At 44.2% G+C, this 26667-nt stretch overlaps 1 protein-coding gene across 2 annotated transcripts in view; it reads right to left on the reverse strand.

Moving 5' to 3' along the window:
• The window catches only part of ntn2 (netrin 2), a 40708-nt gene extending 19062 nt beyond the window's left edge, over positions 1 to 21646 (reverse strand). Inside the window, exons 1-2 of one of the 2 annotated variants that reach the window (XM_079658039.1) lie at positions 21099 to 21646; positions 6998 to 8315 (exon numbers count right to left, since the gene is read on the reverse strand). In XM_079658039.1, coding sequence (XP_079514165.1) covers positions 6998 to 8036 — 1039 coding nt within the window. In that variant the 5' untranslated portion in view covers positions 8037 to 8315; positions 21099 to 21646. Of the gene's footprint in view, positions 1 to 6997; positions 8316 to 18365; positions 18744 to 21098 lie in introns of those variants that run through there. The other variant, XM_079658038.1, reaches the window with a different exon arrangement.
• Positions 21647 to 26667: the final 5021 nt, after the last annotated feature.

The raw sequence follows: 26667 nt of genomic DNA on the forward strand, positions 1-26667 counted from the left end.
TTTGGGCTGAGTTACGCCTGGCTGCTCCAGCCACCTGCTCAGGGCACCGGGGGGAACACCCGGTTAATTAGCTCCTCATTAGAGCCAAGGCAGTGTACAGTGTGGGCAAACACACACACACACACACACACCAACACACACACACACCAACACACACACCAGAGACACTGCTTCAAGGGTTAGTAACCGCTCACAAAATGAAATGGATCAAGTGACAAATGCTGAAAAAAAGTCGAACAGAGGTGAGACTTACACGGATGTAAGCACCGCAGAAAGTGGACTCTAATGAGCTGTGGACCAAGATTCAAGAGCTCCGAGCTGAAGACTAACAGGAAACTAGTCCTGCTGTGTTAAAGTAGCTTCTCCCTCTCTGAAACAAAGCCACTTGCTCTTTCCATCTCCTCCACACAGCCATATCGTTCTCCTCTGGCTCTGACACCACGTCTCAGCCCAGCCCCCCCCCCCCCTCCGCTGGTTTCTGCGGTTAGCCTCGCGCCATGGGCTTAAGAGCCGGCTCTTGGGAGCCCTTTTGAACTGAGAGTCCCCTTAATTCCTCTCCCACCCCTCCCCTAAGCTTCCCTTCCTCGCTGCTCTTACTTTCATGAGACACCATCCCAAATACTCTCACTGGTTGCCTCTCCCTCTTTTCTTTCTCTTGTCCATCCTTTCCTCTGTCTCCCCTTCCTCTCTCTCTGGATGGCATCAGGCGGGGAGAGATTTGAACAAGATTAGGCTGGAGGGTTGCCATGTTGGGGGGCCTGTTGTCAGCGGAGAGTTGAGTCCTTAGCTCTACTCCCTCTCTCTGGTCTACTTCACTTCCCCACATCTAAACATTGTTATCTGTGTCCCGCCTTTTCCTTCACTCTCTGTCTGTCTCGGTTGCTTTTATTTTGTTTCCCACCGGCAACATCCTGAAGTCCTGAGCGCAGGAGTAGACGTCTGCTGTGCAATCAAATCATCATGGTGAATCAGTAAAAACCGAGGTAAAAACAGATGTACTTTTGACATGACTCTTGGCATTCACAACCATGAGGTCCAGTCAGGGGGATGCATGCCATGCCATGCCTGGGCTGGTTTAGAAATAGAAAGTGACAGATGGAGCCTACTGTGGACATTCAGCAATGCAGCCAGAGATGATAGTGGAGATGCTCAGGGAAAACATAATGGTTTTTAGTTTTGGTTGAGACGCAGCAAGGAAAGCAGATGAGTCCTGGCCTGAAGATTGATGGCTGACAAAATCCATTGCAACAACCACCATTCAATTTGAAATGAGATTACTATCAGTTTTAATGAGATTTTTTAGCTGACAAGTTTTCGTCCAACAAATGTTTTCTTAAGACTGAAACTACTTGGTTAGGTTTAGGCAACACACTTATTTGATGAGGGTGAGATAAAAGATAGTATGATTGATTCGCTATGGAGGTAATGTTAAGTTACATAGCATCGTTCGACCTAATGCTGTCAGTGAAAAAAAATCCCTTTTGCTCTTATTCATTCTATGAAGACATACAATAACAGACAATATCTATTTCATATGCATCAATGCAGACCATTCATATGATGTCAAATATGTCAGCCGCAGTCAGACCAAACCATAGTTTAAGTGAGCTGAGCGATTATAGCATACTCATTGTTAAAAACATTTTCTCTCAATCCCCTCCGAATCCTGCTGCCACCAGCAACACCACAGCCAAAAACCACATATTTCAACCCAACTTCAGCGGCATAAATAGAGGCAAACTGTTACCCAAACAGAGGGGATTCAATGAGAGAAGAGTAAAGAGCTTATATCAGCAAAAAATACATATGAAATAAAAGAAGAGGTAGAAGAGAGGGGAACACGCAGAGAGTTAATCTTTGACAAGAGTCAGTTACACCAGGATGGAGGGGAAGAGAGCGCCGGCGGAGGTGATTGCTACCATCTGTGGGGAGAGTCGATGGGGGCCTGGAGAGCAGGGTGGGCATGCTGCAGCTCCACCGGTTTGCTTTGGCACGGGGATGAAACGCTACATCACACTAGAATAGTACATGTGGCTCTCACACATGCACTAAAGATGCACATGCACACACTATTGCACACACTTGGCCTCAGAGCATATCCGAAAAATCCAGAGTTTAAACCCGGCTGACGTTAATGTTGTTATTTGACACTTTGCTGTCCTTAACGTTTGTTTCACCATGTTCCCTGTTTGCCAGAGAGCCTTTATGGGTGCCTTGATGGAACGAGAAAAGCATCAATCCCTTCTCTTGTGGGTTGGCCGAGGACCAGAGTTACAATACTGACAGAGGGAATACAAGCAAAGAGCAAAGCTATGGGACAAACCAATCAAATGAAATCCTGTTGTCTCATTCAGATGGAGGTTACTCTTGCTTCACACACACACACACACCACCAAAACAAAACTCACACGCCTCATGTTTGTAGCCTCTGCGTCTCACGCTAACCACCCCAGAGGCATCATTTCATAGGGCTGTTGATTTTAGAACAACATTCCTAGCCTGTGTAATTATTTGAACGCACAGGAGGTTCCTTTTTCAAAATGACTTTCTTTCGCTCAGCACCCAGCACCCCCACCTACACACAAACATCTCTTGCTCATTTGTGTGTCGCGCTGTAAGTAATTGAAGTGTCGGTTCCTTGTTAGCCTCCAGCGTCAGAGGAGGGAAGGGAGGGAGGGGGGAGGCCGGTCTTTAAGTCAATTAGCGAAAGTAGGAACATGGCACATACATGTAGTAATATCGAGGCAGCTCTGGCTTTTTTCATCCCTACCCGTCTATATTGGGCATCTCACTGACTTCATATCATGTTGCCCTCCAGGCACGGACAGCTACATTGCAGCCGACCATTGAGGACAATTTCAGGCTGCAGGACTCTCAGAGTTACATCGGACTTTGAGCAAGCAAAGTAATGTTGCAAGAAAAAGAGCACACAAGTTTAAGAAACAGGGAGTTGATGGTGTTATCCAATATCATGTAAACCCACAATTGTTTAATGTGTGGTGCGTTTGAGAGTGAGGTAATTTCTTGATCATCGGGCATAAAAAGTGTCTAGGTGACTGGATCAACGGTCTTACCTCTGGAGGGGGGAAAAGCCTATTTTGAAATCAGCATATAAGAAAGAAAAACATCTTCCTCTTGTCGGGAAGGGAAACTAAAAGAGAAAAAAGTGAGTTTGTTCTTCTGTGGTCTTTGGAGTTTCCACTGATCTGTGCAGATCTGAGGGCTTATACTGAGCCATGTGTTTCTGGCCTCTTCCTCTGACACACACACACCTCTACTCGATGTACTCTGCTCCCTAAGAAACACATCTGTCGAATTCCCCCTAATAGTTTCCCAAGAAAAAGCTCAGCCCAAGTAATAACTAATTTGTGGGAATTTCCTTCAGGTGATGACATGATGTATAATGAGAGTCTGCAGTGAATACTTATTTAGTTGATTAATTTCATTTGAAAGGAAGCTTCTTGTGCAGAATATAATATCACTAATTTCCCACTGGACTCAATTTGTCAAAGCCTAGTATTACAAATATTCAACAACCCCACACCCAGACGCTGAAGCAGAGCAGGAACACCCGGATCCGCTACTAACCGCAGGTCACCTGCATTTCTGGCAAATCAAGCAAAAAGTATTTTCAAACAGCCTTCATGTGACCTCTGTGTTTAATGCTATGAATGCATAACAGTGTGCCTGGCGCAACACTGGGAGCAGACTTGCTTAAAGGGTCCATTAGGGATGGATGATGTCTGGCCCTGGACTCTTAGCGTCCCAAAGCAGGACTCTGGACTTCCTGCAGTCCAAAATGAGGGAAAGGAAGGGCTGGAGAAAATAAAAACGGGACCAATATGGCTGCAGACACAGCCAAAAGCAGAGCGCTCCTACACCGCCATAAATTATCATCTACTCAGGATGTCACATTGTCGTTGACTCCACGAGAGGCCTCTTCATCTTCTACAGTGACTCTGGCAGGCTCTATTATGGCATGATACAGCGTCTCATATGTTTAAGTCAACATAAAGGTATTTACATAACGGCATCGACCATGCCAGCAGAAAAGCCAATACTCCATCACAACCAGTAACCAAATAGCTTTTATCCATCTGTTTCCTGATTCTGTCCTGTGGGCAGATAAATCACAGCTTTTTCCATCATGTCTCCCTCAATACAAACAGGCACGCTCCTTTACGAGGCTGCCCTCTCTGACTACTAGAGCAGGGATTTGTAAACCCATGTCTTGAGGCAGGATTCATAGCGAGGGAGGAGGCAGATGGGGCATGTGTGTGCATGGCTTGTGTCTGCAGACAGTACACAAGCTTGCCAAGAGCACAGACAGTAATCTTGGTGCGGTGCATGTCAAACATTTAGTAAGACTGGCGAACAATCAAACCAGCCTGTTAGAGACAGTGTTCTTGTCCTGCTGGGGGAAGATTTAAGTCGGGACGGCTACGAGTGAGAGCAAAGCATGGCAACATCTTTGAAAGCATCTTAACAATACTGTTGTGAAATAGGTAACCAGGCACTCGATTTCCCAAGGACTGACAGATTCAGTGTGCAACAACTATTGATTTGGCTCTGCTCTGAATTCCTCATTATCCACAAACCATCTCCCCCGTCAGCTTAACCTTGTCACCACCTCGCAAAGGATGGTGACCTCAGCCTGCCCCCCTCAGACCCTAACTCCAACCCAAACACCCGGCAGGCCTCATGCAGGCTCTGGTGACACCTAAGGGACTCCTTGGCTCTGTAACATGCCACTCTTACACACTTGCCCGGGCTAAATACTTACACCTCGCGGCCACAGTGGCTCGCACTGTAGCCCACCGCCCTTTTGTGCACCGCGTCAGGAAGAAAAGCATGCAGAGACAAATCAACAAGGGGCGGGGGCGCATTTTAAGAATGGGTTTAAATATACATTGGAGAGGCCTTTTAAAGGCTACTCAGAGGGTATGTTGGAGCCAGTTCTACCGGACTAAGCTGTAAAGAGGCTTTTGGAACATGAAATTATGGACGTCTGGGACATACTTTTTGGCGTGTCCGGATGTATGATCAGGTATAGCGTGCAAATTGCAATAGGCTTTAACTGCCCTGTATCAACAATAGATTAGGTCATCAGAGTTGGCCTGTGCAGCGGGGCTGTTTAGTCCAGTAGTCATGGATGGAAGTGACATATCAACCCCGCTGAGAAGAGCCCTACGGGAAGCGGGTGTAACATTTCGGAAACAACTACGGGCCATTTAAAAGAAGGCGTGTGCAAAAGTTTAAGCGAGAAAACACTAAGGGATTCACAGGATATTGTTGTAGAAGGGGCGAGGTGTCTAACGTGTGTGCCTGTATCTTGGAGAAGAAAAAGTGAGGGTGTAAAAGCCAAAGTAAGGTAGTGTTGGAGTAGGAGGTTTATGGTGCTAAAAAGGCCCAAAGTCTGCTCTGGCTCTGTCACTCTCTGTCCCGTTTAAACAGATCTGGCACTGTTCAACTCTAAATATGATCTCAGGCCAGCTCACCGGGCAATTATAACATGTTAGAAAAATATACACTGCTTTTCAATGTGTTGCTCCTGGTTTTTTTTCTCTGGCTGTAATTTCATGTCATTATGGGGAAAGGTTCAAATGGGGACTGTGGGTGCTAATACGGTTTCATTTTTCTACGCTCACACATTTTTATGACAAACAAAATTGACTTGAATGAGGTCCCACCTATTTCTATTTATACTAAGAGTAATGCTGTTAAAATGACCACCAAAGAAACAGCCACATGTTTGAGAACGTTTTCCAGAGTGAGGGGGGAAAACACATAGCTAACATGGCATGAGTCTTAAATCTTTGTACAGCCATGAAATTAATATATGTTCTAAATATCACATAAAAGCCTAATCCAATATAAATATAACCCATTTACATTAACAAAAATTGCCACAGAAATTGCTATAATGTTTACTTGGCAAGCTTTCAGAGCACGTCTGGATGGGTTTTACAGAGCATGTCTTGAGGTACAGGCAAACACTGCCAAAAAACATTCTTGGAAGACTTAGCCGTAGCGCTGCGCCAATTACTCGAGCTGTTGTCATCCACTGTTTAGACTTGCTCGTGAAAAAGAGACAAGTCCAGAAAACATGAATTTTGTTACAAGTAGGGTTGTTTTTTTCCCTGTAGAGGGGCGGCACATAGAAAGGACTGATGGGAAAGGCAAGGAACAGGTTTGGCTCATGTTTTCGGACACGGTGCCCACATTTATAAGTTCAACCACTATGTGCTACCAGAACTCCTCACCTGCACAAACACAAACCTATCCGGTATGCTCTGGCAGCTCTCTTAATTACCGCTGTGACAGTCAAACACAGGTCATCACAGTTAAATCATTGCTGTCATATCCTGAGTGGGTGGTGAAAAGGTCATAACGCCGAACAACATGGATTTTTTTAAAGTGTCCTAATTTTCATAAACGCTTTGAACTAAAAATGGAGCAGCTGCAGAAAGAGCGGGTTTCAACACATTACATTTTTCACACTGAATTAAACACAGCTAAATGATACCCTTTAAGAACAACCCTGTCTCCACACTCAAACACATAACACCATCAAATGACTTGTTTGCTGTAGATTTTGTCCATAAAACTCTCTGGTTAGGTTTAGTAAAACATCATGGTTTTAAATGTTGTTATGTCGTTTTAAGTTAAAGACGTACATTTAAAAAAGGACTTGGTTTGGTGACATTCCTGTGTTTGTTTAACCTATCCAGCCCAGCTTCATCCTTTTTGCAGACTTTATTTACTATTAGTAAGTATCAGCATTTCATTTATAAAAAAATAAATGTAATTTAATTTACTTCTAATGTAAAAAAGAAAACGCTTCCCAGAACACCTCTTGCACCAAATGTAAGTTCTCATAAATGATCTGTAATGATTTCAGTCAAAAAGCAATCTGCAGTATGTCCCACAGCAGAACAACTGAAACATTAAACGTTAAAAAGCATATAAAGAATGACAAATGGTGAGAAAGGCTTACCCAGACACTCATTGGCCTCGCGAGCATTGGCCCTCTGCCAGGGCCGGTCGTAGTGAAAGGGCTTGCAGCGGTCACATTCAGGGCCCTCTGTGTTGTGCTTGCAGTCACACACCAGTTTCCCTTCCTTGTCTTTCAGACAGCGGGAGCCGTGTCCGTTGCATTTACACCTCCCGCCCACCTGGAAGTCTCCCACTGCATAGAAATAAGTTGGCAGCGACGATGTCACCGCCATGGGGTCGTCGCTGTTGCTCGCAGCCCCCAGTCCCTGCTCCCGGGGAAGCTGGGGCCGGCTGAAGACCACGCGGATGTCGGTGACAGTCACCCAGTCCTGGAGGACGGGGCTGTTGTCAAAGTCTTTGCCAGAGGGCCGTCCGTCCAGAGTGCTGAACGCGATGAGTCCTCCAGACAGCGGGTAGAGGTCGGTGTGGCCATCTGTGCATAAAGCCTCCTGCTCGTTCTGCTTGGTAATGGACGCTTTGTTTGGCCGATTGTACAAACGACGGCACTGCGAGGAGTAGAACTGGTAGGGCATCCAGGTCTTGCCGTAGTCCATGCTCTTGTAAATGGCCAGGGACTCGGGTCGAGGTGAACAGAACTGCAGGCTGACATAGGTGATCTCAAACTTTTTACCCAGTGAAAGGGTGAGAGTCACGTTGTGCGGCGAGGTGTTCAGATTCTCCGACTGCCAGCAGGTGAGGTTGTGCGCTGAGTTGAGGTCAGTGAGGTAGGAAGCTGGGTGGGCACGGCGAGGGTCCGCGGCGTCACAGATTTGGCACGAGCGCACAGATGGCCGATCGTCGCTCCGCTCCACAACGCTGCAGGACCGGGATGCAGGCCGGCCGCAGACGCTGGACACCATCACCTCCTTGCCAAAGGCAGCGTTGATAAACTCGGGGATACAGCGGCGGGCTGCGCCTTGGTCGTCATAGCAAGGGTCCGGAGGGGTCTGCTGCCCTGAGAAGGGGTTGATGGCGCTGTGGCTGAAGGCTGAGCATGTCAGGAGGGTCAGGACCAGCAGGCACCTCCAGGGTTCCCCCATCCTGCTCAGAGGGCCTGAGTGTGTGTGTGTGTGTGTGTGTGTGTGTGTGTGTGTGTGTGTGTGTGTGTGTGTGTGTGTGTGTGTGTGTGTGTGTGTGTGTCTTCCTTAATGCAGTGTCTTCGGGTGTGTACCCCAAAAGTATGTGAGTGTAAGTGTGGATGTCGTGGTGCAGATGTGTCTGTGTGTGTGACTTTTCCCCTATGTGTGTATAATTGTGAGTCAGTGGAAGCGAAGTGTCTGAGCTCAGTGACCCTTCACTTCAGGCTGACCAGAGCCTTCCTGCAAGAAAAAGAAACAAACAGAAAAGGTCAATGTCATGGACATATTTTTACCATAATAGGATATCCAATAGAATGTAACTCTGGTCTAATCCGACTGTATAAAAACAACTTTGACCATCTTCCAAGCTAAATTACATTTGCCCTTAGGAAGGAAATTAAATTGTATCTTGTACTGTACATTTGCAAGTGCATATTTTCATTGACTAAAAGCCTGTCAAAGGATAAGACAGTTAGACGGGGGCCCCAAGAGAAAGGATGTGACCATTTAAAGAGAGACATTAGTCGCTGCAAGTGACTGCATCCTGAATTTTAATGCCGGCCTCTCATTCAGGACTTCCATTCAGGTCAAAAGTTGACCAAAGCTTTCTGGTCATGCTTCAGCAGCATGGCAGAAGCCACCCCATAATCCCTGGCTATTCTGCAAAGCAGTGGACCGTGTGTGACCCTGGTCATGGCTCTGCTTCAGGGTTATGTTTTGAAAAAAAGGGAACTATTTTTATATATGAAGACATGGCTTTACTTTTCAAGTTCTTACGAATTTGATGAGAAATCAACCGTTGCAGCACTATTGTTACACAGTGCTGACCCTGGAGAAGGAAGCATTATCTTCATTCACTGAAGCAGAACATTCTCCAAAAGTGATAGCTGCTTAGGATTATACTGAGGCTAGGAGACTCCATTCAAGCCTTTCACAATCTCTGGGTCAAGATAGATACCTGGATGACATCATTCATATGCTCACAGCTAGGCGAGGGGCCTCTCTGTCCCAAAAAGAGAAAGATTGAAGGAGGGGGGGGGGGGGGGGGTAAAGCCTTTTGGCGAAGAAAAGGACAGAGAAAGAGATATATATAGCCTGAGACTTTCCTTCCTTAATCCCCTTTTTACTTCCCTGGGTGTCAAATCCAGAAGAGCCCCATTTCAAAACAGACAGCTGAGGGGGTGAGAAGGCACCCCAGCCCTCTGAGCGAGGTATTTATTAAATGACAATGAATCCCACCCACCTCCTCTTACCCTCACTCTCCCTCTTATACTACAGCATCGCTCTTCATCTCCGTAGAACAAAAGGCCGCCTCTGTATCCACTTCAGTCAAGCGGGGAAGGCAGACAGACGGTTTAAGGGGAGACGGAAAAACAAAAGTTTTGTTCTTTTCTTATGTGAGGGGTCCAAAGCTAGCAACCCCTCAAAAAAGGGCCCAGTGGCCTGGTAAATAGGAGCAGTCTTCTGTGTTCAAGTGCTTAAACCCAGCCATTTGGCCCCTTCTCAAGGGAAAATAGTGTGAGGGAATTATACCGAGCATAAGACTTTGGAGAAGAAATAGCGGAGGCACAGCTGTTTTTTATGGCAATGATAGAAATGTGAACATAATACAAAAAGAAAAATTCAAATATCTGGAGGTTATTTTGAACTAAAGGGATACGTGTGTATTTCCTTTAATGCTGAGGTAGCCCAAGAAGTTTGAACACAAGAAAAGTGCTATGCTGTTACAATATTCATCATATATGAAAAATGGAGTGCATGGAAATGGGCCTACTCATAAAGGATTGGAGTAAGTGGGCTTTGCCAGGACGGATCAGGCCATTGATCAATGACATGTGTCTGAGGACGAGGAGGTTAAAGTGGGCACACAGGCGGGAGTTCATCAGCCAAGGCACTCCATCAAAAGGCTGGCCGCGGTAAAGCTGGCGGGCCCGACACCCACCCGGGGGGGGGGGGGGGCACGGGAGCCGGCTGATAGAATTAGCAACTCATTAGCATCCGGGCCCAGCTTCCATCAGCAGCATGTTCATCCGAGAAGAGAGACAGTGGGGAGGCTGTGAAGGGGAAGAAGGGGGGTGTGAAGGAGTGGGAGGAAGGAGTAGACTTTATGACAGGTGAGGGAAAAATATGGAGAGAGGGAATTATTCAGACAGTATTTGATGGGTATGCTGTTGAGGGAGTGAGAGGAAGTTTAATGGAAAGCAGGCAGGAAACATGCTTACAGACTTAAGACTGAAAGAGAGGACAAACAGGCACAAGGAAGAGTTTCAGTAGATAAGAGCCAAAAGAGGGGGAGAGAAACAGCGAGGGACAGTGATAAAGCAGAAATGACTCGAGGGCGAGCGAGGACAGATATGAATGGAAGCAGTATGAGAGAGAGAGGGAAAGTGACAGAGATGGAGGGAGGGAGTCAAAGGAAGGACATTTAAAACGAGAAAGGCAAAGATGTGGAGAGAAAGAGACTGGAGGCAGATTAAGGTGCAGGACAGCATTGGTCTGTGTCTGGACTTCGGATGACTAAATATGGTGCGGTCCGTGTGCCGCCGGGCCTGCTGGGAGATTCTCCCAGAGTCTGGTGCTGTCAGGCGCGTCTGGCAGATGAGCTTGTAGGTTAAACAGAGAGAGAACAGTGACACGGCTGTTTAATTCAACTCTGTACGCCCTCTGAAATAGAAGCTAGCCTCGCAGCAAGTGTTAGGGCTTCTCGGAGGCGCTCCAGCAACACTATGCTCTGGCAAAGAGCTGCTCTTTATAAGAAACGTCTTCCACATTGCTATAAACACTGAGCCAGTTCCACAAAATCTTGCTGGATCCGTGAAGCTTTGCCAAGATGTCACAGTGGTGTAGCTGGCTGACCTTTAGATACTTAGAATCTGTTTCAGCCAGAACAATTCTTTGCTTTCAGCATTGACAGAGTATTTAACTAGCAACGATCTTCCCTCAGTGGGGGCAGACATTGTCTTTCATTAAATGTGGTTGAAGTAGCAACAGCTGCAGGCCCCTCTTTCTGAAGGAGACAATGAATACCACACTGAAGTGCTGCTGGTTGGAACTTCATATTAGATTTACAAACATGTATCGATCTTCTCATCTAATTCAGCACAGAAGCTAAAAAGCCTATTTGTCAAATGTCAGACTGTTGCTTGTATAAATCAAGAATTAATCCATGAAGTAAAACCTGTCAACTTTTCTAAGATATAAGCTTCTTAGGCCGTTCTTGCCAAAATAAATTCTTGTTGACTTATCGTTTAGTTGATTTAATCGACTAAGTAAGCAACACAGAGATGAAGCAACCTATCCGTTTTCAATCTGAGTTTTTAATACCAAAAACCTGCAACAGCATAATATGTTAAAAGCAACTTATTATACAGTCTGATGTTACAAAACGTTTTTCCTCATATTTTTGTGCATTAACCTTTGAATGTCCATTTTCCCTTGCTACAACATGCATAATCGGTTCAACATAAAAGTTGTCTTCAAAGCACACAAGTTAGTTACATTTAGGCAACAAAACTGCTCTCTACTAACAGCGGTCTCCTGACCCAAACCATCTCCCTTGCTTTTTATGCTTCCTGATTCACAATAACATGGAATATACAGTACACACATTACAGCACATAAAGTGTCATAGGTATCAGAGTATGAGAACAAGCTAAAAGACAAACTGTTCCTGCAGCAGCTCAGACATTTCTAAGTGAATGGCTGCTGGGAGTGTGGTGATAAATACAAACAGTAAAGCCAATTCATCACTGCAGCATTCCTCTGTGGATTAATGGCGAGGAAAATGTACTTGTGCCGACGTGCTACAACCCCCTTTGGCTAAGCTACTGCAGTGTTACTCTAAATGACTTGCCCATTAGTGTTATGGACACAGTATGTGAATGGATGAAAACATATGGGACTTTTAGAGTGGAAGCCCCCCTGCATAAGAAGTCGTGTCTCACCTAAAAAGGCTACTCAGGCCATTTGGCTATCGGAACGTATTCAAGGGATTTAATCAAACTGAGACAGCGCAATTAGAGAAGGTAGATGATGGAGGGCAGAAGGAAGGGAAATTAGAGGTGGGTGAGGAATAGAGAGAGAAAGAGAGACAGGAACAGGAAGATGACAGGGTGGTCCGGTGGTTTCAGCAACGTTTTTTCAGCTTCTCTCTGTCACCGGGAGATCATCCCATGTTGAGTTGTCTCTCTTTCAAGCGTGGGCTCCTCTGTCAGAGTTCACAGATTAGGAAAACAGAAGTCGCTGAGAGGCTTTATTTGGCTTGGGTGTAGAGGGGAGGGCGCAGTGGGAGGTGAGGATAGGAGAGGGACAGCTGAGCCACTTTGTATCCCAAGTGGGAACCTTTCACGCTGCTCCAGAGTTGGCGTGGTGGCCCCACTAAGACTGGGAGTGAATGGGGGTCTATGGGGTCGGCCTCTCTTGGTTGACAGCAAGCTGGGGCCCAAACTGGTGCCCTGCTGTCCTCCAGCCTGCTGTACAGTAATCCCTGGTGGGGTTATTAGTGGCTGCTCAGAACCATGGAGGACTTTTTAATAGGCTAACAACAGGACCACCTCCATTCTCATTATCATTATGGAAAGATGCATTGTATTCATATAAAAGAACACAGTGAGAGCGCCAGCAGTCAAAAATACACCTGAACGCAACATTTTTAGTTTGTCTTTGATGCATTACACGGGAACATCATATCAGCTAATATGGGCTTTATTATTGGGTCACATTTTAATTAAAGATTAATCATTTTGACTCAAGAAAAAAGAAAAAAAGTTATTGAACAAATTACTTAAAACAAAGTAAGATTGTCAAACGATTTGGGGATTCATTTTCTGTCAATGACCACATCGATAAATTGAATAATTTGTTCAGCCCCAATCACATCATCACCATCTGTATCCTCGCCCACACACTAATTTAATAGGTAAATAAACACGTCCAGATGAATCAACATGACTGACAGGCCTCAGGTAACAGGGGTCAGATATTGGTGGCCTGAATTCCACTTGATGATGGGCGTCTCCGCAGTGGTGACGGCAATCCTACTGTTGTTGTAAGTGTGTGTGTGTGTGTGTGTGTGTGTGTGTGTGTGTGTGTGTGTGTGTGTGTGTGTGTGTGTGTGTGTGTGTGTGTGTGTGTGTGTGTGTGTGAGGGGGGGGGGGGTATAGGGTGATCAGAGTTCCTTGCTGGCATTCATTAGGGATTTAGGAGAAGGGGAGGAGGAGCAGGGAGAGCCGAGGGCAGGAGGGGGTCAGCTCTCACAGCTGAGAGCGTCATTAGCAGAGGGATCACTGACAAATTTTAAAAGTCTGCTTATGTCTGCCCACAGTCTCTGGAAGCCTTCATCGGATAAATCACCAGAGTTTTTACACTTACTGCAACCTTCAAAATCACTTCAAACTGCGGCACCTGAACTTGTGGCCATATACCTGAACTAGTTTTCTGTTAGGATAATAAATATGAGGCTCTAAAATACAAGGGCTAATCACAAAGCAGGAGTATCTAAAGAGCATCATAAAACATATATATGATATAATCTCTGCCTTTCCATCGCTGCATCTGGCAGAAAGAGACACTGCAGGAGAAACGTCTGAACGCCCAGCGGAGGAATGCAGCAGCTTCCGTGGCCGAGCCCACACGGCGGTTCTCTGGATCAACAGAACCTGATCCAGAACCGAACCGGAGGAGAGGAGACAGACAGCAAGAGGTGGAATATGAGGGTCGGGGTAATTCACACAGACGGGAAGCGGTGCTCAGCCACCACCTTCATTTGCACATATACATGTTGGTATTTCAAAAGCAAAAGTAAAATGCTGATAGGACCCTTTCTGATAATGAAGTGTTCTGTGAGGTCAGTGTTTTTAGGGAGAAAGTGGGAGGCTTAGGGAGGGAAAAGGACATGAGCAGGCATAGAGTTCTGGGTAACAGTGACTCAGGGTTTAGTGGGGGTTAATTTATGAGAAACATGACACGCACAAATGAAAATATCTAGAATATAAGGGCTCTTTGTTTCATTTTCACGTGGAATTCAACCCCAACATATCCAAATGCTTAAATGCTGCTAAGATGACCGAAGAGTAACTTAGTTGTTTTTCGTAAGTCAGAATATTTCATGTAAATATTAATAGCAATACACGGTTCAAAGATGGAGCGATTGAACTTCAAATAGTATTTTGAACATTTGATTTTAAAATGTATAGCTACCGTTTTTACTATATGCCGAACACAACACGTTTGTTAGATTTAGATGACACTACGAAGTATACTAGTTGAGTTTTAAACTAACACCAACTATCCATTTGTTTTGGGTCAAATGTGTGCATTAAAACATTATATTTGGGTGTCATTAACAAATAATAAAAATACCACGTTGTTCTGCAACCAGGGGCATAATTGCTTTGAAAATAAAACATCAAAGAAGGGGTAGCATTTGAAAGTGTGGTATAAATGTCCCACGAGGCTTCAGTCCTGAATAAATTCTCAAATGAAAAGTATAGCTGTCAACTTGAGGGAAGGAAAAAGCTGTGCTCTGTCTTGGATGTTTAACTGGCAGAGCTATGGACTTGTGAGAAAAGGGACAAGAGTTCAAAGATTTACGGCCTTCCATGTCAAACTATGATCTGCCTTCAAATACAAGAAATATTTCCTCTACATGTGCTTTCAAGATGCGCGGAGAGAAGGATGACACCCTCCGCCCTGCGACGCTGGGCCGAGGCAGATTCCTTCCTCTTGTTTGTCCCTGGATGAAGAACATGCAGCAGCGTTAAAGAGATGATAGAGACATTTGAAAAAAAAAAAAAAAGCTGAGTGTTCTGTTTTTAGAGTGTGTGGGTGGACTGAGGGCTCCTTGATTGAACATTTCCCATGGACCTGAGCTTAACCCTGACCGCAGCGGTGAGGTTGGACGGGGAGCGGCAGGTGAGGTGTTCCTGAGAGGAAGTAGCTTGTTTCGCGGCAGGGAAGGATTTAAGGAGAGGTGAGCACTCCTTCAAAGCCCTTTGAAGGCTGGCTGCGGTAGGCAGAGCCGCGGTTTTCCAAAAAAGCCCCCCTAACAGGAAAACAGCCTCTTTTTTTTCCATTGCACAAGAGCAACCTCTACCCCAAAGCCAAAAGCAAGGACCCGCTTTGAACTCGCAGGAAAAAAAAAAAAAACAGAAATCATTTTATTAAGTGTTTGGAATACTCGCACGGTTGCGTACATTACACTTAAACACACACGTTGTTGACGGACAAACACATGCTCTACGCTAGTTCTCATTATGTGCCCTCGCTCTCACAGGAAGATACACTGAAGGATGCCAAAGCTGGTGAGTCATCAGAAAACTCCCATTGCCTTCTTCCCTTGTTTCTCTTCCATCTTAACTTTGTTAAAACGCACCGTCTGTCTAAAGGTCAGGGGTCAGCAGCCTGCCTGTGAAAACGGAAAGAAGCCCCATGTCTGTCTTTTGTCTTTACCTCCAAATCAAAAAACAAATACGTATCTTATCATTGCCCTCTAGAATGACACAGGCGTTTTCGGACCCAACAGCCCTTTTTGCAGGCCGACACCAAGTCTACTGTAACTGTAACAAATCACACTCAACGGTTATGAAGGGACACGCTATGGTTAAGGTTTAGGCACACCAATCTAGAGCCCGGAGTCATGGGGGGGGGGGGGGGAAGATATATCCCTTCGTATTAAGTTCTGGGATCCCTTATGATATTTCTTGTATTTCAGCTGACTCCTAAAAGAAAACGCTCTGCAGGTTAGGAGAGCTTTGTTATCCATGTTAAAAAGGGTTTAAGAAATGATTGTGGTGCTAAATAAAATAAGTTTTTTAAAAAAGTACTAAATAGCTGTCTTCCATGTCAGATGTTGACCATCCACACCTGCCTCCCTGCATGCAGTTCCTCCTTTGCTCACCTGATCATTATTATGGCCGCAAGATGTCTTTGTGACTTGGTCAGGAACATTTGTCATTTCGGGGCACTTGTTAAAACAACCGACTCCTGTTGGAAACTCTCCGTTAACAGGTTAGCATACTATCAAAAAAGTGGTCCAACTATATTATCTCTATAACAATGCATTGCTCTTTCCTCTGAAATGCCAAATTAATGTTGACAATGTGAGCATAATTGAGCATGGCCCATCCGCAAAAACAAAAAAATGTAGTTCCTTTGACAAAAATCAGATCACCATGTCTGACAGTGTGCCAATAACCCAGAAGATGTATAATGTGTGTTTCCAAGTCAGATAAAGATACTGATAGGTACTAAGTGGGCACAGACACACTTGCGGACCTCACACACTCTTATCCCTTGTGCATCTGGAGGAAATGTGCGGTTGACACATGCTGGCCTAGCAGGGCGCGGGAGCGGCAGGATGAATCATGGGAATCTTTGCCCCTGGATGCTCTTCACACGGTGAAAGACATCTTGGGTGTCACGCTGACGAATGACAGGTATTTTAACAGGAAACGTAACACCCTATTTGTCACTCAAAGAGAAAACACACGGCCACTTAAGTCAGCAAGACAGCACTCTCAACTTTGGAGTTTAGACAACGAATGTGTGAGTGTGAGACTGTGTGAAAAGAGTTGACTTTATCACCACATCCATCTGCAGATCTAAATGTTGATTCCTATCTGGGGTGGGAATGATCCAGGAAGGAAAGAACCTAACATCTCTACATGTGAAATTCCAAGTGCAGTCCAATCAAAATATTAAGCTGCCATTCAGGAAAACTAAAGCGCGTTTTATTCTTGGTGCCAGAGCCTGATATGGTGGTTGCAGAGAAGCAGCTGAACAATGAAAGAGGATCATTCTGATCTCACTGACAGCTTCATACGCGAGGTCATGGTTGAGATAATTGTATTAAGGGCCTCAAGGTAATTTGTTAAAAGTGACAAAAGATAGACTCAAAGATGGGATGGATGTTTACATTCAGTCAAATACTGAACATGAAGGACTGACAGAACGAAAGATCAGTTCACCCCATTTTAAACCCAAAGGAGAAAAACATATTTGATGTGTTGACTTTACTCGCTCAGGTGGACGGAGCCAACAGTTCTGAAGAATCCTGCTTTTCCAAGCACAAGAAAACGATCGACTTATGTTACCGCAGCTTTCTCCATCTCCATCTTCATCCGTACGCTTTTCTCCGGGGTCCATAAATACCACATACACACACTCCCAGGAGTGAATCAAATCTGCACTATGTTGCCTTGGATTAGCTTCCACATCACGTGCCCTCAGCTGCTCCTGGCTCTACCTCCCTCACTTTGTTATTGATGGAAAGAGGGTGTGATGCAATCAAATATAGATGATTAAATTGACAAAAGCAGAGAAACATTAGCCACGTTGGAGATAAACATCACATCTCTTCACCACAGGCATTAAACTCAAGCATTTTACACTTCACATCCCCTCTGACCTCAGTGTACGCTGAGGATTCAGAGGCCCTCTTTATGGACTGATTCCAGTCATTTGTGGTGAGAGTGAGAAGTAGGTCAAGTGGCTGACACTGTTTCAGTGTGTAACAGGGGCATACTTTAAGTCTATTGAAGCAGGGAAGATAAGTAATCTGTACTCTCGCTTTCACTTCCAGGCTTGTTGCTGCTTGTGAGTAGAGTTAGAGAGCTCATCATTTCTGTGGAGGTGGTTTCCTCTGACACCTTCACTGTCAAATCAAGCTCATCATCACTATAATGCTCAATGAACCCCAGATAAGACAACTTAAAAGACAACTGATTTTCTCTTGAAAGTGTCTTTACAGAATCTAGAAAGATGTTTTTAACATGCCAGTGGTGGTGTTAAAGCAACAAGGGAAGATATTAGAAGTGACAAACGCATTGCGAGCCTCGGCCAGGGCAGTGTTGAGGAAGGGGAACCGAGGAGCGCGCTGCTTGCTTTGGCATCCGCACTTGGCTCTGAATCCAAGTCGCTACTAAAGCTCATGGCTGCGTATAGTCCACCTCTTGTACCTCGTATTCAATCCTCGGCGCGGGCTGATTTCCTCGCTAAGACGGGCTGGTTGTAAACCGAGGAGACACCTGTCTGTGGTCCGCAGCTCTGATGCAGCGCGCCCCGCTGATTCAGCGACCCTCACACCTCAGTCACACTACTTCAGCCTTTTATGAAGTCATAACAGTCATTTCCTTTATTTAAAACAAATTGCAAGTAATGGACAGCATGTCATGACAAGAGCTGTGAGTCACTTATTCTCTGAGAGAACAAGTGGTGCGTAAAATTAAAGTCTGTTCCCATCACACACAGGCAGCATGTCAGATAAACAGACACCGAGAATTATAAACTTACCCCCGTTGTCAAGTCGTGAATGTTGCCGTGTCTGAATTTAAAAAGGACGTCCCCCGAAATCCACACCAATTAGCCTTTGGGTTGTCTTCCGTCAGAAAAGGTCCCCTCCAAACGCAAAAAGTGTCTCGTGTTTCTCACAGTCGCATCGTAAAAAATGAAAAAGGACAAGAGAGACGCGTGCAACACAGTCAAAAGTGAGGGGACAACGAGAGGAGGACCGCTGCATCCGCGCCCGAAGCTCAAACAGACTGGAATCCCTCCAGTACATCCATAGGTTGTAAAGCGAGCCCGTGGTAGGCTACTCCCCATTAAAATCAAACCCAGATTTTCCCAACCATGTATAAGAGAGAGAGAGGGAGGAGAGAGAGGCAGTGAGTGTGTGTGTGTGTGTGTGTGTGTGTGTGTGTGTGTGTGTGTGTGTGTGTGTGTGTGTGTGTGTGTGTGTGTGTGTGTGTGTGTGTGTGTGTGTGTGTGTGTGTGTGAGGGGTTTAAATATTCCGAAATCCCGCTGTGTTCTGTGTTTTGTTAACTTAAAATGTCATTTTACCTGCAATTTGGCGATGCGTGTAATTTACTCCTGTAGCCAAAAATAATGTGCACACGAACATAAACACTTGACCAAGCGACCACTTGCTTCAAGATTATTTTACCTCTAACAACACAACTGGTCTCACTTTTACAACAAATACCTCCGCCGCTTTACGGACTGATTCTCACTGTGCTGCCAGCTCCAAATGCCCCATGGCTCGCTGTGTTCACAGGCAGCCATATGGAGGTCGTAATGAGAACACAACGTTGAACCTGTTGGAAAAGAGTAGGGGCTCCAGGGCTCACAGAAACAAGAGGCAGATGCAGAATGCTATAACTTATTAATCACAAATAAGAGCCCAACACATGCTGGATTTATTAGCGTATCTGTGCGTCAAAACAGCAACAAGGTTGACGTTTAGATAGCTTATTAATACGCGATAATTAAAGTAGCATCACATGAAATGTATCATGGCATTGATTCGTTGTTGCATCATGAAGATGGGGTCGTGTGTGCGAGTGTGTGTGGAGAGAGAGAGAGAGAGGTTCGTTTTGGCACAGAAAATGTGGCTCTGCGCCCTCGGCCATGACAGCAGCACATTAACGTATTAACTGCATTCACATGGCTTTATACTTCTCTCAGTGTGTAGGTTAAATAGCAACAGCTAAATGTGGTTTGCCATGATGAGAGTTTTCAATTTTATGTAGGCTATCCGGGGAGAGCGTGCGTAAAAGCGCACTGGAGAGGTCACTGGTTCACATTGGACAGTGTTTAATTGCAGCCAATAGTAATGAATATATTTAAACGGATACACAAAGCGGTGAATTAACATAAAATGGATGATATTTGCATAGATATACATTTTCAAATGGATTCAGCCAATAACATCAGAGCATTAGAACTATACTGTCTAAGTTCATGTAGACAAATATTAGAAAAACCAGTCCACATGAGCAAATTTATAATTCCAGGTCATAGCAAAAGCGTGCGTGCTGCTCCGTGTTTTTGCAGGTGCAGCCTTCCTACCGGGCGAGCATTATTCGAGCATCGTCCGATCACATCCCAGCACGTCCCGGCCCCCTGTAAGCTGATCAACATTCCTCCTGTATTTGGCCCACTGCACCATCCTCTGGGGGATCAGCCCAGCCCGGGACCTAGCTACGGTCAGGAACCTCTATTGCAGTAATTCATCTCTAAACAAAGAGCGTTAAAATACGTATTCAAACCACCGGACAATTTAAAATAATACGCATTAACCCCAATCCTATGGCAGTTTAACGCCTACATGAACACGCACCTGAAGAAACCAATACTACAATTTGACGAAGCCAGTGAAGCAACAAGACAGGAACATATCAAGGGGACACTGCCAATTAATGGGTTTAAACCCAAAAGATAAAAGTGGTGCCAGCTTTATCCAAAACAGGCTTAAATCAATTACATATAAATCAAACTCTAACTGATTAAAGAATTAGAGCAATTTTAGTATGAAGTGATGCCAGGAAACATACATTCTCTACGTAGCTATAAGCCTTCAGGCAGGCTAGGCCTACTTATTCTCCTGTTTGGCTTAGATCAATGTTCCTTTATCTCCTCCCTTTCTTGTGATTTTCTCACGTGAATCAGACCCTAAAATTACTTTTTTTCCCTATCAGTATTACAAGAGTCTATTAGCTTCATAATGAATCTTCATTATTCCTTTTAATTGCTTTTTTTCCAGTGATCCCTGTTCCTTATTTTGCAACTCTGTGAAATGTGTGTGGGAATGATTCTGTAGACACACTTTTATCATTTACTCTACTATGTTTTTAATTAAAATGCTTGAGTTCAAACTGAGCCATTTGAGAAAGTAGGCCAGTAAATAGAGAAACTGGAACAATCACTACAGGCTTATTATAATTTGGTCCAACAGAATTTCTTGGAATTGAACACAACTGCAAGGAGTTCAGTAATAAAACTATAAAGTGAAGCATTCTGCTGTGACGTATGAGCTTCACTTAGTTCTTATACTACTATTTCTATTTACACTGACAGCATGTTCACGCATTTCCCATACATGCTAATTTTGAAGCCTTTCTGTGGAATAAAAGAGCTCCACCAGCCAGAGACTAATCTAGTTGGATTATCTTTCTAATTACAAATGGGAGACATTACAATGCTTTAAAAAGACAGAATGAAAGAAAGCAAGACAACAGGCAACTCACTTGCTGTCAGATGGGATTCAAGAGGGGAGCTCTCCTCGGTCCTTTAGAGTGGTTGCACTTGGATCAGTCTACTGATTTTTGTCTGCAAAACAAGCCTCGGTGGTGTGTCTGTTCAAAGCCCGGGGCTCTCAGCGCTGGGTTCCCTGCGGCGGACACCCTGGAGAAAAATGTCAGCCTCCGGCTTTTTCCTCACTTCATTTTTTGGCACCCCTGCTGTTTGGCGCCCCTGCTGTTGGGCGCAAGGAGAGATGCTTACTGTTGTCCCGGGGGGAAACCACAAACCTGGCTATAGTGGAGGAATGGCGCCCTCTTGTGGCTAAGCACGTGTAAAGCTAGGCTTCTAGATCCACCAGCAGAACATTTTACATGTAGTTTCTGTAACGTTGAAGTCGTCGAATTCTGTATCGTTGTAGTCCTCATAAAACCAGAATCTTATCAATAATTTAAGATTTAGCAACGTAGTGTAGAAGCCGGTTTCGTTAATGCAGGCATTTAGACTTGTCCTTGCAAGAGAAGCACAGGTGTTGCTAATAACGTTAATGAATTCCTGTTCCATTTAATTGTCCCAGAAAGCCCTGCGACTGAGCGAGCCAGCAAATACAACAGAGCACTGGCCAACACAAAACACGTAAATGGAATGCAGCCATCATTAATGCTTTTAGTTGCACCTGTGCATGATTCTTTGCTTTGGGAAAGGTAATGTAAAAAAAAGACATATTAAAAAAAATATATGAATAAATAATACGTTACATTGCACTACATTAAATCAAATAAAAGCATAATTCAAAGCCATTGTACTTCAGAAATTAAACGACACATTGAGTCAGAAATGTAAAAAAAAAATAGACATTCAAAAACGGGTTAGGGTTAGCGTCAACATTACATGTTACTTGTTAGACGCTTTTATCCAAAGCGACTTACATACTCAATACTGTGGGAAATCCCCACAGGAGCAATTTGGGGTGAAGTGTCTTGCCCAGGGACACAAGGACATGCTGACTGCAGTGGGTCTCGAACCCGTCCTCCCCTGATCCGTACACCAACGCACTAACCCACGGCGCCACAGCCTCCCAACATGATCTAAATGTGATATTTCTAATTCATTAAACCTATTTAATGAACAATTGAACCTTTTTTATATATGTTTTTATATGTTCTCAAGAATGTCCTTTGGTGTTAAAAACAGTGCTAACACATTTCAACACTTGTACCACCACATTTCCTGAACAAGTTGCTTTACCCTATTATATTATTAAGAACATGTATTCATTGTGAAATTGTTAAATTAATGCAAAATTCTTTAATGGAAATTACTCATTACAAATGTTTCATAACATATTCCTTGATACACTTCAAGAAAGGTAAGCCTGCTGTAAAAGCTGTGATATGGTCCACTCTGTGTTAGGCATATTTTGGAAAAGCTACTGTATTTATAAAAAATGGATGCTACTTACTTTTTTATTGTTGATCTTGAAGAGAGGACACTTCCTAGTTGATCTAATGCTGCTTTAAATCACCAGACCTGCCAGCTCCACAGCTTCCCTCCTGCTTTGGATCTCTGCCATGCTGCCTGGGTCGACTGACCACCATTTTTCTTTCCAAATCTAGTCCTCTTTACTCCATTGTGGGCTCCAGCTTCTTGACACCACTTGCAAGAATGACCATTTAACAGCAGTTTGATACGGTGTTATTAACACATACAACAAGCAATATCAAAATGGCAGCCATGCAACTGGCGTGCTTTTATACCGTGTCCCTGTTATACTTGATTGGATGCTTCCATTAACAGGTACTCTCCAAATGTCATTGCATGGCTAATAACCATAGGCAATATATATAGAATATGATTGAACTTACTCTTGTGAGTAAAGTATCCAATATGTGTAAATCGATTATTTGAGCAATACCTGTATAATAATATAATGATACTGCCAATATTGTGATATATGCTAATAATGGCGCAATGATAGTGTTTTTGAGTGGGTTTAAATTTAACCCATACGATGCTTCGGATGTCATCAATTACCTCATTGGTTTAAAACGATACAAGCCTTTACGCGGGTCACTGAACACTTACTTCCTGGATTACTCGATCCACGTTTAGGCCTCGCCAGAGCACGGACCTTTACTTACAAACAGTATTATTATCAGAGCCTGATCTGAGTCCACTCTTTCAGGCCGAGCAGATAACCCATGACTGTACCTGACAGACGACAACACAATAGATGGAGTAGTACAACATGTGACATTATAATGCAAAGTGGAACATGTATTGTGCAAACTTTTATATAGTGCATATAGTGCCATTATTAAAGTGCATAGTTACGTTTTTGTTCAGTATCAAAACTATTTATTATGCAGAATGATCCATCAGGAATAATATATATTTTATAAATGGATTGTAATTATTGATACATTTACTTGTAGAGCATTACTTCAACGTTGCAGCTGGTGTAGCTATATAAAACAAATACTGGCATGATGCTTTAGCCCTCAAGTCCCATCTGTTTGCCAAGGCCTTTGGCCACTAATCTATTTGTTGTTTTGTCTGTCTGACTGTTTGTCTGACTGCCTTTTGTTTTTTTGTTGAGCACTCAAGTCAAAACACAAGTAAATTAAGTACTTTTCCCCACTGCAAATGGTTATTTATTTATGAGTATTTTGTACCGTTATATGCTATGAACAAGTAAAGAAGTATCTACTGTTTCCATGCATCTCACCCGAACACAAACACCTGACTCCCACTATTCTGCCCCCCCCCTGCTGATGCCCTTCAGCTCAGCACTGAGGCTCTGTGTCACACACTGCACCCCCGTACACCTCTACAGTCAGCAGTAGAGCAGTGGGCCAAACACAGGGGCACAGAAACCAACCGACTGATAATTAGCTGCTGCTGGCAAGAACCCCAGAGAGGATGGGTGGGTGGGTGTAAAGGTGGGGAAAGGGGGGAAGGTTACGGCAAGGTTTTGGGGGGAAATGGGAAAAGAAGGTCAAAAGAAAGAGAGAGACAACTGAGGGCACTTCAAACGGCACTGAGGTCCCATGTAAAAATAAACAGCTTGAGCCCCTCTCAGCACACCCCCTGTTTATAACGGCAGGCTCTTGGGGAACCCCGCCTGTTTACTTTCCCTCTGCCGACTCATCTTAAGTAAGGACGGCGTGTTGGCGTTATTGTATACATCCTCTCACACACACACTCACTCGCTCAGGGCTCAGCTGCCACTCCACTTCAAAGAGCCAGGGCCTGAGTGGGAACGGAAGGGATATTAATGGCTATAATACCAGGATGTCCTTGTGCAATGTGTGTGTGTGTGTGTGTGTGTGTGTGTGTGTGTGTGTGTGTGTGTGTGTGTGTGTGTGTGTGTGTGTGTGTGTGTGTGTGTGTGTGTGTGTGTGTGTGTGTAGTTCTGCCTCTGTGTGTCACACTCACACTTCCATGGCTCGGGGTGTGCGGTATCAACATGTCAACATTAAGGAAAGAGAGCTATCAATAGCTCTTCTGCTAGTATTATTGTCCCATCCATCATTTTGACATCACACCACGGAAGGTGGTCTCTTCCCAACTCACACTGATGACTCAACCGCAGAGAGTTTTTAAATGAGGATACCTTGAGGCCGCAGAGAGGAATCTGCAGTAACCCAATCTGCCGTCCCGAAGACTCGGAGGATGTGTCCAGGTCTCAGTGTGTACATGTAAGTGTGTGTGTGTGTGTGTGTGTGTGTGTGTGTGTGTGTGTGTGTGTGTGTGTGTGTGTGTGTGTGTGTGTGTGTGTGTGTGTGTGTGTGTGTGTGTGTGTGTGTGTGTGTGTGTGTGTGTGTGGATACTGTTGACTGGCTGTGGGATTATTTTCGGGTTAGCTGCTTACATTTGACAGCAACGACCGTCCAGGATGACGGTGGGAAATTGGCTTTCCCACTTGGTGTGTAGTGCATGTGTGATTAACCCACAGAGGGAAAAAAAGAGTACTTGGAAGTATGTGTGTGTTTTAACATACATGTATGCATGTCTATGCATTGAGGAGGGGGTTCAGGTGCCTCTCTGGTGGTATTTAGACCCTTCATTTGTGTGGAATCCAGCATCATTATCCCAAAGTGTTGCCAGCTGGAAGCGCTTGGGAGTTCCCATTTGAACTCGATGTGTGTTCTGAAGATGTAGAAAGACCAAGAGAGCCGAAACGCTCTAATGAACGCGCATGTTCTGGTTCTCATTCCGCCTTGATATTCATGAGCGGCAGAATCTGGCACTGTCTTGTCGATTAGCTAATAAATTGTGCGGCCACAACAATGCCACCCAAGGCTACACAGCCTCTCTATATGAATCAGTTTTAATCCAGTGAGCTGGAAGTGGAAGATGGCGGATGTTCAATTCAAACAAACTGATAGTATATAACAGCCAATAAATCTGTAATCTATTAGAGAAAAACTTAAAATGCTTCAGATTTTCCCACTTGTCAAAGTTCATCAACATCAAAAATGGAAATGTTCTACAGTTATGAATAGTGGGTGTTCATTCCGTTGATATGTTTGGGGAGAGAGTGGACACACTGTGGCTTTAAATAATGTACTGTCATCATTAACCCCAAGGCAACCCCTTAGCTCTTGGGATGCAAGTGGCTATCGTCAATTGTGTCACCACTTCAGTCCAGATTCAAATATCTCAACTACACTCATAGTTTCCAGAGGATAAACATCTCCTTTGATCCCTTAACTTTTTTTCTTTTCCCTCCAACAGCAGGTAACATTTTCTATTATCGTGTAAAATTGATGGATTGGGACACATTTTGGGACAGATATGAACAAACGCTGATCCCCTGACGTTTTCTCCAGTGCCATCATGAGTTTGACATGTGTGCTTATCAGTAAAGTATCCCAACAGCTGTTTGATTGCCATGACATTTCTAAGATATCCAACTTGAATGACCCACTGTTAAAAAGTAAAATTGAGGATGGGAGGATATTTTTTTTTTTAAATGAATAAGATAACAGTCCCTTTATCTGCTCATAAAACACCATGTGATCCCTGCCTATGCCAGATACATGATGTTCAAGTTAAAATCCTTTACACTGGTTCTTAAGAGTTGTCAACAGGTTAGCCTCTTATCCCTTATCTATATCTATGATAACCTCAGTGTAGTTCTAAGGCTTTTCAATAAAATTGACAGTAAGAGATAGCATCATATTTGACCACTAGATGGTAGTATTGGTTTAGTTTGCCATTTTCTTCCACCTGTTTCAGGGTTTGCTAAGCAGGTCAAAGTATGAGACCAGAACTATATGAATACAATTTCTCAAATAGGAATCAATAAAGTAAATCTATAGGAGTCTAATCTCGGACAGTCAAACCTGCTCAAAGTTGTCATGTGTAATACAGGAAATCTTGCAGACTGACCCCAGGTTGTTCCTGTAGCTGCTGGGATAAAACAAAAAAAACTTTAGGCTGAGATTTAGGGCGTCTGTCATCAATATAGCACTCTTCAGGTCTAAATCCTTAAAGATAGCTATATGTTTCTTTGGATTTACCAAGAAGAATTATATTTTTTACATGTAAACATTTGTGGTAAGACGGATT

Source organism: Notothenia rossii (assembly GCF_949606895.1).
Source record: "Notothenia rossii genome assembly, chromosome: 11".
NCBI classification, from domain to species: domain Eukaryota; kingdom Metazoa; phylum Chordata; class Actinopteri; order Perciformes; family Nototheniidae; genus Notothenia; species Notothenia rossii.